The 17,581-nt window shown below is 37.6% G+C and overlaps 1 protein-coding gene across 7 annotated transcripts in view; it reads left to right on the plus strand.

Moving 5' to 3' along the window:
- LOC131435566 (potassium voltage-gated channel protein Shal) overlaps positions 1–17,581 on the plus strand; it is a 556,411-nt gene that overhangs the window by 402,318 nt on the left and 136,512 nt on the right. For all 7 annotated transcript variants that reach the window (XR_009230513.1, XR_009230511.1, XR_009230514.1 and 4 more), the window contains one exon: positions 12,837–15,013. Coding sequence is in view for 3 of the 7 variants with exons in the window: in XM_058603589.1 (XP_058459572.1) it covers positions 13,899–15,013 (1,115 nt within the window). In the remaining 4 variants the exon portion in view is untranslated. The remainder of the gene's footprint in view (positions 1–12,836; positions 15,014–17,581) is intronic.

The raw sequence follows: 17,581 nt of genomic DNA on the forward strand, positions 1-17,581 counted from the left end.
CATTAACGGTCATTCAGTTTACTCTACACCAACTTGTGCACGAATCTGGCGTCTTCGACGGTTTTGATAAGGTGAAAGAGTTTAAAATCATCAGCATACGATAACTTCATGCATTTTAGCAAAATGTTTAAATCGTTTAGGTAGAGTAGGAATATGAACGGTCCAAGATGACTGCCTTGAGGAACTCCGGAACTGACCGTAAATGGAGACGTAGTGCAATCTCCTATTTTCACTGAAATGTCGCGATCAGTTAAATATGAGCACAGCCAATTTAGAAAAGGTCCATCCAAGTCTACTCAATTTCGAAGTTGTGATCCGGTGATTGATCTTGTCAAAATCAGCAGAGAAATGAGTATATACAGCATCTACTTGCAGTCGCGCTTGCAGGGATTTTATGATAAATGAATTGTAAGATACGAGATTAGTAGTAGTAGATCGTTTCGGCATAAAATCTTGTTGACTTTTAGATATATAGTTTGAGCAATTAGGGTAACAGAGGTATTTTGGCCACTTCATATATTTTGGCCCACCTAACAAACTTTATCGATTTTATCGGATTTAATCGATGTTAAGTAACCCATGTTACATACATTTGAAGGTAAACACATTACATTACCTATTGCGGAAGGGTTTTTCAAAGATATTACAACATTTGGTGCATATTTATTTAAAGTGGGCCAAAATAAAATCAATCCTAAAGTGGGCCAAAATACCTCTGTTACCCTATGTGTGATGAAGTCCAAGACGATTAGTTCGAATAATTTGGATACTGTGCATAACGCCGCTATTCCACGATAATTTGATATCTCGGTTTTACTGCCTCATGCGGTTTTTGAAATGTGATCAAATAAGAAAAGTTTGAAGAAAAATTTCGAAAGGCGTTATTTTTTTAACTTAATTAAATTAGTGTTCAAATTGTCTAATAACTCTTAAACGCCAAAACGTAGCAAAATACTACCTTCAGCAAAACGATGGTTTCAAATCAACCCTATAAATGTTTCATACATTTTTTTTCGATAAATGTTAAACAAGAAAACTACAGCCGAAAAAATATCTTTCGCTCAACGAATTGATTTTTTTTACATTTTTCGCATGGTGGTGATTGATTCATCACTTATTATTGCAATTTTCGCATCGTAAATATTCAAAACAAAACAAGGGATAACAGTGGATTAGAGTTTTGAATATATAAGTTCTAAATTATCTTAATTATCTATTAACAACTCCTCAGTCTTCACGTTTCCTCACAAAATGGTCGTTTACCTACAAAATAGTAAAATACGTTTACTTACAAAACTCACGTTTACTTAAAAAATATTTAAAGTTTTCATGTTTAAATACAAAATACAGTACTAGATATGTAACGAACATTTGTAAGAGGAAGTAAACAAAAAGAATCAATATCAATTGCTTTTAGGAACTCATTTTTTTTTTGTTTCGATTATAGAGGTTTTAACCTTAAGGTCATTCGCCTCTTCGGGCCAGAAAAATTTTCTAACCCTATGTACGGGGATGGGAATCAAACCCAAGTAGGCCGCGTGAAAGGGCATCGACTTACCCATCACGCTATACCCGTCCCTTAGGAACTCATGAAATATTTACTTCGAAATAACAATAAACAAACACAAACATTGCAATCGCGGGAAAATTAAACTTTTTGATTTAATAAAAAAAAATGTTCAGGCCTATTGAACGCGATAGCTTTACTTGGCCGAATGAGTTAGTTTATGCTTTTCTCATGTAGAAAGGCTATGCAATCACTGTGAAAACCGACTTTACAATCACGGCCCGGAGAGTCGAGTGCCATATACTATTCCACCTAGTTCGTTGAGATTACAAAATATCTGTGTGTGTATTTGACAAATAATGTCACTCAATTTTCTCAGATATGGATGACCCGATTTTCAAAAACTCAGATTCAAATGAAAGATAATATGGTTCCAAAGCTTGCTATTCAATTTCATCTTTATCCGACTTCCGGTTACGGAATTACAAGGTTTTATGTGCAAATTTATGATAAAATGCACTCTAAATTTTCTCGGAAATTTCTTAACTGATTTACACAAACTAAGATTCAAATACCAGGTCTTTAAATTTTATAAAATGTCCCCGAAAAGTTTATCCAGATCCGACATCCGGTTCCGATATTACAGTGCTACAGTAATCAATTTCATGAACAATTTTTCAAAAGTGATGGCGAAATGAGGTGCAAATTTTTATAAAACTCACTGATAAATATATCTAGTTGGCAGATCTTGTTAGTTAGTGAATGTATACACCTAGTTAGGGACTAGTAGTTTCCGGTTTCCGGTTTCGAAAGCACCGATAATTGTGAAGAAAAGCTTCAAAATTGGAACTCGCCTCGATTTCTCAGTAATGGTTGAACCGATTTTCACAACTCTAGACTCTTTCAAATTAAAGCTCTAATTGTCTTCAAAGATACTGTGCAATTTCATCCAGATCCGACTTCTAGCTCCAGAATTATGAGGCAACTAGTTTCGAAACTTTCAAACCGTTATATAAAATGACAATGCAAAACCGCTGCGTGCTGGTACGGAAGAAGAAAACACTACCGGCTTTGCACCGTTCGCAGCGCGCTTTGTTCAATTCAATTCTTCCTATACCACAGTTCATCGAACTGAGTAATGTCTGTGTAAGTATGTATGAGAACGGATCATTTCACCGAAAGCCATTTCGCCGAATGCCATTTCGCAGAATGCCATTTTGCCGAATGGGTCATTTCGCCGAAAGTCGTTTCGCCGAAGAGGTCAAATAAGCCAAAAGGGTTATTTCGCCGAAAGGGTCATTTTGCCCAAAGGGCAATTTCGTTTACAGCGCATAATGAATTAGAAAACTGCAAATTCTGATTATTCATCAAAATTATCTATTTGTTTTTATGTTTCTGGATAATTGATGTGGCGCAGACACATAACCGAAACCAATATGGCTCGGCGGCACTTATCGGAAAATACCGCAAACAATTGCCGGATAGATACTCTAATAAAGTCAACAAGTTTTCTTGGGAATTCCGTTCTGAAGATTATGAAATAAGAATAATTTTAAAAATATATTTAAAAATCATTCAAGTCTTTCTGGATTATTTCAGAAGTACGATTGTAGTTCAACAAAACGGGAGTAAACATTATCATGTCTCTTTTTCAAATCAAATCCTATATAAAGGCTATTGAAGAATTCGGCGAAATAGCATGACATACGGCTAAATAATAACCCTTTCGGTTATATATCTATAGAGAAGGCAGCAAGTGATTTTAAATATACTCTCCTACCCAGTGCTTGAGCCGAAGAATAGGTATAGAGCGAGAAGACTAATGTTTGTTGTCTGATGAACAGCGAAGATGGGATGGGATATGGGATACGGGTCGTGAGTCAGTTAGGATTTAGACCATGTGCGAGGTACGCTTTATCATTCCCAGTCGTGTGTTAGAGCCGTGTCTATCACAAGGCTAAGGGTGGCGAAATGGTAGAGCGTATGCACGGAATGCATGAGAACGCAGGTACGAGTCCTGTCTCTGAGCGTATCTTTTTCCAAAACATCTTCTTTTCTGTGAGTTTCTCATTCATTTGGCTTCTCCAATATATGCTTTCATTCAGTCATTGCAAAAAGTTTGTCAGTTACTTATTAACGAACCGACTTCGGCTATACCGGTACTCAGTTCCGGAGGTATCGGAAGCAGTCATTTAGTGCGACGATGCAAAATAACGGGTGACAACTAAAATTTTGGAATTTCTTTCTCAAGCTGTCAAAAAAGACAAACATGCTTCGAAAAGATCTGATTTGTTGTAATTAAAGATACATTGTTCATAGTTGAAAAAAATTAGTGAACCTTTGAAAACGGTCCGTAATCGGATGTTCGGCGAAGATTCCGTTTGATGTCGGAACAGGAGCGTTGTATGGCCTTCATGTCAACTTTGCGAATGCATCTCTTGATTCTACCAAGCAATTCGTGGCTCTCCAGTTATTTTTGTACACCAAGGAGCTCAAAACCCCGAAGAAATCTTCGATTAGGCGACACTGAGTCAGATTTATCGGGTTGTGGTTTTTGGGTACAAATGGGATCGAATGGGTATTCAGGAACGATTGTGTTTTTTGGCGCAATGCGATGACGCTTTATCCGGCCAAAACACGTATTGTCCATCAGCATGATGTTTTTGAAAAAAACTACAAGGATCAGCCCCATGGGGTTGTTCGAGCCATTGATGTGGAACAAGACAACCAAAATTTGAACTACAATCAAAAAGTTCAATTAATCCGAACCAACACCGAACATCATTTGTCTTGATTTGCCTTTGTTTTATAACCAACGAAATTACACCATTATCCCAAATGTATGCAATTATAGCTTTGTACATACTTGCGATTTCGATAATAAAGCCTCTCTTCGCCAAGCTTGTGTTCAAGTTTTTTATGCAAGCAGTTTTTTAGCGTTAAGTTTCTCTGCCATTCTGCGATAAACTATTTCTCATTATCAATCGAGATCATCTAATATAAATTAGAAATTAATCTTAAGCATTCAAAATTTATCCAGGGGTAGTTGTCAATTTCTCATGGGGAAACGACATAACATGGAATTCCGACCTTGCATGACACAAGATCAGAGCATACCAATTAAGGGCTGAGGCCAGTGTGTTTTAGGGCGTTTTAAAGGGCTGTTTTCACGCTTCAAATCTGATTTTCTCAGAAACGGTGACGAATATCAAAAAACCCAACTGACAATCTCGTAGAAGATTAGTTTAGATTATTCTGTGAAAATTTCAGAATGATTGTTTGACTTTAGCGGTCGGGAAAGTCTTTTTTCTGAAGGAAGAATTGCATAGCTGAAAACGCCGTCTTTCAAATTGTTCACTGAATATCTCGCCTTCAAAAGCATGGATAAAAAATCTATCCTGACAACGTCTAGATAATTTCATTTAGATGCGATTAGTGCATAAAAACATATATGATGTCGCGATAAAAGTGAAGGGAAAGTTATTTTTGTAAAGGTAAGTCGATTTCTATGGTGGCGCCATTTTAGTTCCCTGGTAACGTAACGAAACATGAGAGAGGAATAAAATCGGCTCATCAAGGCTGCCAAACAAGCGATAGCTTTATTGAATTTTATGTAATGTAATCAAACTTGTAACCGAAAATATCAAAACTTTCTTGGCCACCGGCCACATCGTGAGTCTTTTTACACATTTACGAGAGAGCATGGAGAGAAATGTAACACGCACAGCGAGCTTTTAAAGCTTCAAATCGTTTTATGGCGTTTCTCTCTTGCTGTCTAGCAGCAACCTACCTCTAGCTTGCTACGAGAAGGACTGAAACGTTAGCTTTAATTTCGCTTCTATTTATAGATTCGCGTGCTTCGAACAGCTTCGCTTTTGTATCGATTGACCAATCAGAGCGATGCTCTCTCTTTGATACATCGCTTACTCCTTCAAAACCGTCGTCTATGGCAGGGAAATCCGGTATGCCAAAGATTTTTAGCAGCCAAATAAGACACTGCTCGCTACTAATCGAAATTTCAACCATGTATAATTGAAAATACGTGGCTTGATACATTCAAATCGAAACGTAGAAATATTTCCTATCAAATGATGAAATAATAATCATAATTGATACAAATAGACTGAGCTGTAAGTGTTTAAAACCTGACCACATTTCTACGTGTAGTTTTTCTTAAGTTTCTGATTTGCACCCCTATATAGAAAATAAAGATGTGTTCCACATCAAAAACGGGATCAAAACTTTCTACAAACATTCGTTCTGGTACACATCTTTATTGATTGCCAACCCAGATAGCTTGAACCATGGCTTAGAAATGCCTTTCTCGGAAATGACAATGTACAGCATCACTTTCTGTTCAAAATTATGTTTAAACTGACATTTTATGTTCGGATGTACAGTAGAACTATCCGTTGAATAGTATCGATCATTTCCGGGAATCTGCGTCTTCGAAAAAGGAAAATAACTTTCGTCGTCCAAAACAAAACTTTATCCGGAATAATTTTTAATCAACCAGCGGCGTTGGGAATTCAGCGTTGAAATCTGTGCGTCAGTATATTCCGGAGCTCGTGTCTTCTTTCGGTACTTTATTCCGAGTCTTTTCAATGTTTTGCAGATGTACTGGTGAGAGCAGTTGAATTTTTTTTGCGGCACCCCGTAGACTCAGTGAATTCTTGTGGTTGAAGGCACGAGAAAGAGAACGAAGTCCTTTTGCGTCCATAATTTTGGCTGGTCTTCTACTACCTTCCTTACTAGCAGTTGTTGGGCATCTTAGGATATTGTAAACTGTCGACGCCACAACATTTTTGCTTTTAAAATGTTGTACCGTATACGATTTGCCAAGATTTCTGCGCAGTTCGTAGAACTGTACAATGTGCTCGTGAAATACTTCTTGTTTCGACGGCATTTTGAACAAAACTGAGCAAGCATGAACAAAACAGAAAACATTAGCAGAAAAAGGAGAAAGAGAGCTAACACATACACACTCTTAGTTCTTTCTGAGCTCGTTTGTTGTTGAGCATACAGGCCTCGAAAAAATTACAAAATTTTAGTTGCCATTCGTTAATAAAAAAATCTTATCAATTTGACATAACGGTTTACAAATTGAAGAGGTTTTGGTAGTTTATATCCAAAGTTAGTTTCTAATATTATTCCAGTTCAAAAAAATCTTTTCGACAGAATCTTCTAGTGATATTTAAATAAAAATTAAAAATATTTAAAAACAATAAGAAATTTTCAAAGAAAATTAAAATCTTCAAAGTATAGATTTATCAAAAGTCCAATTGGTAGGTGGCTGAAATTGTGAACAGTATTGATGGTCCTGATACTGTAACAGTAATTACGTATAGTTTCAATTCCTGTCAGGACTTTGCGGTGTCAAAAATACTAGTGGTTGAAGTATCACCCAAGAGCTAAAGATCGATCGTAAAACAGTTTTTATCCGTCTATGTAGAACTGGACTTTAGAAGAAGCTCGATGTTTTATTTTATTTTGGCCTTGCCAGGATTGCGATAACTCTTTTCGTGATGCGATTTTTCTTCTTTGTTATAGCTAGAATCAGTACTAATTTGCTCAAGTGGCGTTCCTCTAGTTAGTTACAGACGTGTGCCTCAATAGTCAATCCAGAATAAACGGTCAGAAATATTTTGCTGTGCCAAATACTAAATTCAAATCTCTGTTGGATAGTTTAAAACTACCGAACGTCGATAACTTTCAGAAGTGACCAGCAGTAGAGGTGTCGTTTTCCATCTGGATAACTGCAGACTACAGACGTATCTTGTGATTGGTCTGAAACTTCGAGGGCTTAAGTGGGAAGTTTTTGATGCATCCACCATATAGTCCAGATCTGATATGAATCGATTACCAAGTTTTTCTAGTGATTAGACATTGGATCCAAATACTTAATTATTGATAAAATTTAAGTTTTTAGCATAGTTTTCTAAATCTTGTAAAAAATACAACCATTTTTTCAGTGTACAGTGTACTGAATAATCAACCGATTAACTACAACTTCTTCTTGGACATAAACACATTCACTCTTTTTTTATAAACGTCTAGTCGAATTGATCTCTTAATGTGTGGTAAATAAATAGTTGGCTATACTGCAGAGCTACATCCAAATCGAAGCAAGTCTATTTGGCTAACATAAACAACCAATTCACCACACACATTCTAGAAAATTCCTACATCATTTTTTATTTATTTGATAGAACTAGTGAATCTTCTCTCTACTGCCATACGATTACAAAGAAAAAAAACCAAACAGCGGCATTTTTTTACCAACATTAACCCAATTGGGATTCCTGGTTACGCCCCGATTCACGGCTAATTGAAAACCTTAAATCATTTCCTGATCGCTACCACTTAGTATGTCCCAAAATGATAAAGTTTTCCGCAGTACTGCATTATTTATAGCAAAATAATCAAAACAAATGGTCATAATTAATATTTAATTGCACAGCACAAAACGGAAGGAAACAAAAGCAAAATCCACTATAAAAACCAGAACCAATGATTATTCTTCGTTCCAAGGCCTGTAAGGGCACAGAGAGGGAGAGAGAGAGAGAGAGAGCGACAGAAAGAGAAAGAAAAGGAATTTCCGTATCCCCTGAAATTGATTGTTTTCCACTAGGATATTCTTCGCTCTGCTCCTGACCTCTCTGTCGGATTTATTTTGCAATTTCCCCAAAACGAACCGTATAATTTATGTTTTAATTCTGTGCTGTGCCGATAGATGGAAACGCACATAAAACATACGTCTGTCGCCATTCGAACGATGCGATGGAATATAATCCGCTTCCGTTGGAATCCCATTAAATTTCGAAGGCTTGAATGTGATTTTAGATAAGACATTTTTGCATCTTTCGTGTCGATGTTTTCCAACGGTTTTACTCCGATCTTAGACACCTTCATCTTGTCTAGACGTCATAAGTCTACGGCGACAAAAGTTTTTGAATGACAAAATTACCTGGCTATGGAATTTCGTTCTAAAAGAGGAATCGTTTTAAAAATAGATAATTTACATTTGAACCGTTTAAAGTTGGTTTGTTACTGGTTAGGTAAATAGTAAGACAAGCTTCTCGCAATCGACGAGAATTCGGTTTGTAACCTCAGTCCATGAGACCAGAATTATAAATTATCGCAAACTAGTAGTCGTAAAATTATTGTAAATCGCTTGAATTTTTCAGCAAAGTGACGGAACGGCTCTTCAAACTCAAACAAATCCTCTACTGCGGTAAATGTTCTCAAGTTTTGTTCGCGACAAAATCTGGACACTTCTTTGAATCACATCGATCAAAATCAATACTGATCTTTCGTCACACAAAATCGGTAGTGACTTTGAGCAACTATTCTCACTGATTGCTGTAGGATCAAATCACTGGACGATTCGATCAGCTTTGAGCATTGTGGAAGATTCACTTCTAAAATCGTTGATCCCGATGAGGGATACCGACATTAGTGACAACATTAATCCTCTAGGAATTTTTAACTAAGGACAACGCGTATCAATGAGACTTTTGAAATCGTGGACGTTTCTGAATATGAAATAACGCAAAAGTAAAACATGTTATTTCGCTTAAAACATGAAATCAGAGTTAAAACTCGTTTTAACTCGTAGTGTGAACGTAATATAACGCTTTAACTGCCATATTTGTGGAGTTAGAGTGGTTCTTCTGATTTTCATTTTATTGGAATTTTGAAAAAATCTCTTTAGGAATTGAAAAAAATTAGGAATATTTAAGGCATTTTTGGAAACCTTTCTAATTTTATTAGAATTTCTCAAAATATATTATATGTAAAAAGAAATGTTCAAAATTTTCAAATTTTATTTTATTCGCACTTAAAGTTTTGGTACCACTCTAGATTATTGATCGAATATAAATCATTCATGAGTAAATTACGCTGTGTTATTTTTAGATTTTTAGAAAAGGTGGACGGGTACAATAACAGACCTTTGAACAAATAAATCAATCGAAAAACCATGCGTCTCCATCAAATCCATTAGATGATGGAGAGGCATGGTGTTTTGTTCTTCAATCATACATCACATGCCTTCAGAACTAAATACCATATATTTCCATCTGCAATTTGGGTTCAGGGCTTGAGTATTGGCGTAGTGATTAATGGTAAAAGAATTTCATTTTTTATTATTATATTATATACGCCGTATGCCTGTTTCGATGTTATTTAGAGAAACATTTCGTTTGCACGCATTTGTGAACATGTGTGCCAACGGACGGTTGTATTTTGGATTTCGTTTGGTTTCGAATTATACTGGATTTTGAACTTGAAGTCTGGGAATCAGAACAAATTGGCTCAAATGGCATTTTTTTTATGTAAAACCTAGAGTTGTCGCAAAATTGCAAGTGCGAATTAAGGGGTTGCAGAACTGTAGAAAAAATAAAGAAGGAATTATTTTGGGATCCAAAAAAAGAAGTAATACGAGTTTTGTACAAAGCACTTTTTAATATGTATATTTAAGTACAAAAAAATGATCAGATTTAAGAATTGAAAAACAAAATGGCGGCCTGGTGGCATTTCCGCGAAAGTACTGCATTTTGACGGCCGGAAACATAAGGCAAGTAGGGGTAGATGGCGTAAAATGTAGCCCACTAAGGAAATGTATCTGAACTATAGAGAATAACACGGAAGAGATTCATGCATGACTGTATTCCGTAATCATTATTTCTCTAAATTACGTACAAATACTCGCTGAATACATTGAAAAATACATGAAATATCTTATTTTCTAAAACCCTTAAAAATTGTCTATTGAAATATATGCGGAGCATATTGCCCGATCGTGAAAAACATGAAAAATATACATTCTAAATTAAGTGACGATTATCTGAACATAGGGCATGATGATCTTAAACAAAGGGTAAACATCCATCAAAACAACGGATTAAAGCTCATGACAACCACGGGCCAATATGCACCCTCATAAAGCTTCTTTTTCTTCTTTAAAGAAAGCTATATACTTTTCGTTGACGAAATATTTGCCAGGTGGAAGATTGTTCACTATCATTCATTAAATTGATAACTTATGGATGATTGTTGTAAGCGAATTCTTGAGCATTTTGCCTCACACAATTCGGGTCGTTTTGCCCCCAAAAATATGAGACGATAAATTTGACGATTTTAATGTGGAACACATTTTTGTTTTCTCTATAGGGGTGCAAAATAGAAACTCAAGAAAAATACAAGTAGAAATATGGTCAGGTTTTGAACAATTACAACTCAGTCAATTTTGTATCAATTATTAATATCATGTCACCATTTGATTGGAAATATTTCTACGTATTGATTTCAATGTTCATAGCCATGTATTTTTAACTGTATATCATTGAAATGTTGATTAATAGCTAGCAGGGTCCTATTTTCTCTGCAAAAAAATTCCGGCATACCGGTTTTCCCTGCCATAGTCGACGGTTTTGAAGGAGTAAGCGATATATCAAAGGGAAAGCATCGCTCTGATTGGTCAATTGATGCAAAAGCAAAACTGTTGGAAGCACGCGAATCTATAAATATAAGCAAAATTATAGCTAACGTTTCAGTACAACGCGTAGCATGCTAGAGGTTGGTCGTTGCTAAACAGCAAGACAAAAAGTGCCATAAAACGATTTGAAGCTTTAATTGGTATGCTCTGGACTTGTGTCATGCAAGATCGGATGAAATTCCATGTTATGTAGTTCCGTCTGAGAAATCGACAACTGCCCCAGGGTAAATTTTTAGTGCATAAGATTAATTTATAATTTATATAAGATGAACTCGATTGATAATGAGAAAAAGTTTATCGCTTCAACCTAAATAGCAGAATGGTAGTAAAGGTAGAGAATCGCTATAAAAATAACTGCTTGCGTACAAAACTTGAACACAAGCTTGGAGAAGAGAAGCTTAAATATCGATATCCGTAAGCATGTACAAACTTATAATTGCATACATTTGGGCTATTGATGTAATTTCGTCGGCCACAAGCCGCCATTTTGTTTTTAAATTTTTAAAACTGATCATATTTTTGAACTTAAATATACATATTAAAATGTGCTTTATGCAAAATTCGGATTATTCCATTTTTTGGATCCCATAATAATTCCCCAAAAATATCCCCTTAAAAAAATTCAAGAACTGTAAAACATTTTATGTACATGTTATACATTTTGACAAATTCGGATTCTCTTCAAAAATTTGGGGACAATCATCTTCATTACAAACCTTTTCAAACGACTTATATCAATTTAATTTTGGACACACTCTTTGTATTTAAAAAAAAATTACCGATCTTGATGCATTTGGTGTCGAAACACCTGGTTATTCTTTATTTTTATTCTGTCTTTATCGATGTTGATATAGTCCAAAAATTCCGGAGCCTTCTGCAGATCGCATTGGAGTTCGTCGGTTTTGCCATTCGAGGAATTTGATTCAAAACACTAAAAATATTCATTGGAACAGCTCTGGAATTTTCTGAAATGAGCAAAATTTACTAAAACTCCCAAATGAAATAAAATTGAAGAATATCCAGTTTTTTGACACAAAATGCATCAAGATCAGTCAAACTTAAACTTTATTTAGTCGTTTTCAGACATTTTATTCCCACACCCCTTGTTTACCCCGTTTTCCACAATATATATTTTTTTTCATTCTCTTCCGTAACATCACCATCACCGCCCACGGAAGACCACTCCAGATGATGACCAGCATGCGGGCCACCCGCCGGGCCTTCGTAGCTTGGGTGTGTTTCCCGCGGACCCACACGGACCGAAGGATGCGGCCAACACAGATATTTGCAAACGCCATCTGGAAGACTCTCATGCTATATTCAATTCATTGGCCACTACCGATCGTCAGCTGAGTGCTGGATTCTCGAGAATCCGCGACCGAAGATGAACTGCATTACATAATGATACTATTCTAGTTTTAAGTTAGTCGGTAATTAAGATTAGAAAATAATCTTGGTATCTTAGAGCTTAAGCAGCGTGCCTTAAAATTATATTATATTATTGAATAAAAAATAAAAACTTTATTTACTTTTAGAGTTCGAACGCCATGAGACCAGTGTCGGAACAATATACTCAGACCCCTAAATATCCTGATGTCGTTGCTATTTTTCGAATCCTTTTGCTTTGCAATAAAATAAATCCAATTTCTAAATAGTGACCAGCATTGTCACCGATACCCAAAAAACACGAACATTGATTTCCATTTTCCTGAGTGAATGTGCCTCAACATAATTCAAAAAAAAATTGTTAACACAATAACGAGCAAGCACAAAGAACAAATTGTACTAATAGCATTTTCTTTCCTCTCGATTTCTATCTCTTTCGCACAGATTACTGGACTGTAAGGGCGGAGGCGCCTGGTCTGCATTTCGGATGAAGTGAAAAGCCGCCGGCTGTGGATTTGTAATCACCATCATCGTCGTCGTTGTCCCCTGCGCTGTGGCACATCCTTCGGGTGGTTCACATTTCCGGGATTTTTGCTGCGACGGGTTTATGTTTTTTTTTGTTTTTGTCTCCTGGCTACTCCATCATCATATCTGTGTGTGTGTGAGTTGGGTTTACTCCTCGGTGGAATGGTTTATGGCGAAACGGTCCGCAAAACGAAACGCGTCCGGATTTGAAACTTAGCACCGGTTTGAGTTCTTGTTTGTGAAGAATTATTGCTTGTTAAAGTGTTGCTGGCGACTCGTGAGAGCAATGATAAAAAGTGTCTCAAGCAGGCCAACCGAAGCAAATCTACTCGGTAACTAGACGGTGCTACGGGGTAATAGCGTCCGGAGAATTCACGGGACCGAATGAAACTGATGGAGTGATTGTGTTGCCACGATGGTGTACAAAACGGTGAATTGATAGTAAAACTGTTACGCGGTGCTTGGTTTAAAGGTGTCGAATAATGTCAGCATAACAACAGAAGCTAACTTACAGACAGTGTATTGTGGGCCAGATCCTGAAACATAGTTCAGTCAGTTGAAAGTTAGGAAGCCTTGAATGACGTTCTAAGAATAAGCTGCTTTCATTATTTTTGATCTGATTGAACGGGAACCAATAGAAAAGGAAGAGGGATTCAGATCTTCCGAACTCGCTGAGCACAAAAATAAACAACAACAATCCCATTCGTTCAGGGATGAAAATGGAATAGAAATTTTCCCTAATTAAACACCGAACCTTAAGGCAAAGCACCAGACACAGCTGATTTGAATTTTAGGAAAAAGTTCGGAAGCAAAAAGGGGTACAATATCCCATCGAAGGTTAACGTTACCACGGTCACCAGAGGGATTCCTAAGACGTCCAAACTTCGCCACTCGGGCCTGGCCTTCTTCGAACGTGGCCAAAGTACTCGTGACGTTTCCAGCACACTTCTTCGGGACCATTGAAAAATTCCACCGAATAGTATGGCTTCGGTCGCCGCTTGGTTGCCATTTGCACGGGCGGCGGCCATCGGGTGGGTCCCAATAGCTTCCCATCCCCTGCCGGCACCACCCGTTTTCAAAGATCGCCTACGCTCGGAAGATGAGAAACTGGTCATCAACGTTTCCGGGCGCCGGTTCGAGACCTGGCGGACGACAGTCGAAAAGTACCCCGACACCCTGCTGGGTTCCAACGAGCGGGACTTTTTCTACGACGAGGACAGCAAGGAGTACTTTTTCGATCGCGATCCGGATATTTTTAGGCACATATTAAATTACTATCGCACCGGTAAACTGCACTATCCTCGCCACGAGTGTTTGCTCAGCTATGACGAGGAACTAGCATTTTTCGGTATTATGCCAGACGTGATCGGAGACTGCTGCTACGAGGACTACCGAGATCGGAAGCGCGAAAACGCCGAACGACTGATGGACGACAAACTGTCGGAGAATAGTGATAATAATCTGCAACAGCTAACCAACATCAGACAACGGATGTGGCGAGCATTCGAGAATCCGCATACTTCCACTGCCGCCCTCGTGTTCTACTATGTAACGGGCTTTTTCATTGCTGTATCTGTGATGGCCAACGTCGTCGAGACGGTTCCCTGCGGGCTCCGGCCGGGCCGTGCCGGAACACTGTCTTGTGGCGAACGGTACAAGATCGTATTCTTCTGTTTGGACACGGCGTGTGTCATGATATTTACCGCTGAATATCTGCTTCGGTTGTTTGCCGCTCCGAACCGGTGCAAATTTATGCGCAGTGTAATGAGCATAATCGATGTGGTTGCCATCCTACCGTACTACATCGGTCTCGGAATCACCGACAACGACGACGTTTCCGGTGCATTCGTGACGCTACGGGTGTTTCGCGTTTTTCGGATCTTCAAATTTTCCCGTCACTCCCAGGGTCTGCGGATTCTCGGTTATACGCTGAAATCCTGCGCCTCCGAACTGGGCTTCCTAGTGTTCTCACTCGCGATGGCCATCATCATCTTTGCCACGGTCATGTTCTACGCCGAAAAGAACGTGGACGGCACCAACTTCACTTCTATTCCAGCGGCTTTTTGGTACACGATTGTCACGATGACCACGTTAGGGTAAGTATCCGATGGCAATAAACACTGAGTAAACATGTAATTTCAGTCACCGGAAACGGGAACCACCGTGAAACGCCAGCACGGACCACTTTGACAGTGCCTGTGCTTCAAGGCACAATAGCATCAAGAGTAACCGGCAACCATAAAACCAGTAATTACATATTTTTCCCTTTCCCCACTGAACCGGAACGGACAGTATTAGTTTAGTTCATTCTCAATATACTACTGGTCAGTAGGGCGAACGGCGAACGACGAAAGGGATCGCGCTTAGTCCACGTGGAGAATGTAATTATCGTTAACGAAAAAAAAACCTACCACAAAGCACCATAATATCAAATGATTTGTTCTCGTGGGGAGATTGTATTTAGGACTAAAGGGTCTCTTGGGTTCCTTCCGGCCTGCTTTGCCTAGTGGCAGAGGTCGCCATTCTTTTCTGCAAGGTCGATAAGTCAGTGGCCCGGTCGACCCTCGACTGGTTGAAGTACGAGGCACTCACTTTTTTCCCTTCAGGTACAACGTGTCAATTGAGTTCGCGAATATATAAAATTAATCAGAGCTTTTTTTTCGCTTATTGACACCGCAGCAAGTATCGTTTTGCGACAAAAAAGGGCGACTCCCAACCGTCAGACAGGTAGCATTTTTTTTTGTTCATTCATGCATAGCGGGTTGATTTTTTACTTCTGGGAATTATCCCAAGTGGTCTATAATTATCATCAGTGAGAAATGAGAGGAAGAATCGAAAAAAAATTGTTAAGTAAAGTCTCTGGCATTCCAATCAGTTCGACGAGATCGGCAATTGTTGTTGTGTATCTGTATGTACTAAGGTGGATAATTTTTCATTTCGTAAAGCAGTAGGGCCCCAATGATTAAGCATCTCAATGAAGCCCCTATGAAAAATTTGAGCTAAATTCAATAAGGTGAAGTGGTCCCGCCCGGTGGTCAAAGTTAGAAAATTTTCGATCTTGAGAAATCGCTGTGAGATTTCCGAAATCGAAATATTTTTCCGGGTGACGAATTTCGCGCTAAATCGTATTCAGAGTTGGCAGCATCCAAGCTTTTCAGATTTTAATTAAACTTGCTTGTTTTTCTTAAACTGGTTTAGACTGTTTTTGAAAAGGACCAACAATTTTTTACACATTTGGTTCAAATTGCTGTAGTCGAAAACTGACATAAATTTGTCAAAAAAAGTGTTCTATGAGTGATTTTTACCATTATTGATTTGGATGAATAATAAAATTAGATAAAATTTCACAGAAAAAATAAATCAGCTTGGAAAAGGAAAAGAATTTTACAAATAACTTTCCTTAAAAGCGTCCAACTTGAATTTTTGACTATAGGTGGGAAGCATAGTCATCTATCTTGTAGAAAAATTTCATTCATAAGTAAAAATGTGTTTTTTCGGCAAATCGAATTTGAATTTCTAAAATATATTTTTTCCAGTGTAGGAATCCAATAGATTTTTGCCTTTCTCTATAAAAAGCAATTAGAATTGCTGGAATTTAACGGAGCTTCGGAGACCCATGATGTTATAATGTTATATACCATTCGACTCAATTCGACGAGATCGGAAAATGTCTGTATGTGTGTGCACTTTTCGAAGATATTTTTACGCGCTCAAATTTCTCAGAGATGGCTGAACCGATTTTAACAAACTTGGGCGCTCAAAGATCAAATGGCTGTGACTTTTGGTTCCAGAGATATGATGGTATAATTGACGTAACCGACAAAACGCGTTGTATTGTCGTGAATACGATTTACTTTACTATGGGCTGCCTTTTCAAAATTTACCCTCTGAGAGAGTGATAAGTTTTTGATCGTGAATATCTATTGTTGTATCTAACGAATCAAAATAATTTGTGCTACATGCCATCGGAAATATGATCACAATTTTATGATAAAATTTTCAGTTTTGTGACATAATCTCAAACAATTCAAAATTTAACTTTTCTGAAATGTTTGGTATAAACGAGTATCAAAGAAGATAATTCATAAGGCACGTTTGCCTTTCTCGTATTTTTAAAGCTCATAGCTCAGTGATCCGTGAAAGAATTTATATAATCTAACTACCAATAGAATCAAAATTTTTCAACTTAAACGTGTATAGCAAAAGCATTGAAGTATTTCAATAGTACACTATTGAAAAACCTGTCTCATTTGACCCATGTCAACACCAGCCAATCAGAACGCGTTCTGAGGAAGAGAACAAAATATCTGCTGCTGTACAACAAATCGTTGGAGAAAAATGTTCCGAACAGTGCTTAGTATCGTAGTGAGTTCCACAATTTGGTCCTCCTGAAAGGCAGGAATGAATCCCGTACAGCATCCTGGTAGTTTCTTTCAATGAAATGCAAATCCAAAATGAAATAATCGACATTAATGTTATATATGCTGCTATTTTTATATCCGTTAGGACCGCCCATCAGTGAAAAAGCTACACACGAAGTCACTTAAAAAGAAACTTCTTAACAAAAATTGAATCAGTTTGGATTCTATCGCCACTGCGAGCAGATGTGTTTTGTGTCGTCTAAACAGCTAGTTTTGCTTTCGACAAGAGCGATTACGTCACAG

Source organism: Malaya genurostris, chromosome 3 (assembly GCF_030247185.1).
Source record: "Malaya genurostris strain Urasoe2022 chromosome 3, Malgen_1.1, whole genome shotgun sequence".
Lineage (NCBI taxonomy): Eukaryota > Metazoa > Arthropoda > Insecta > Diptera > Culicidae > Malaya > Malaya genurostris.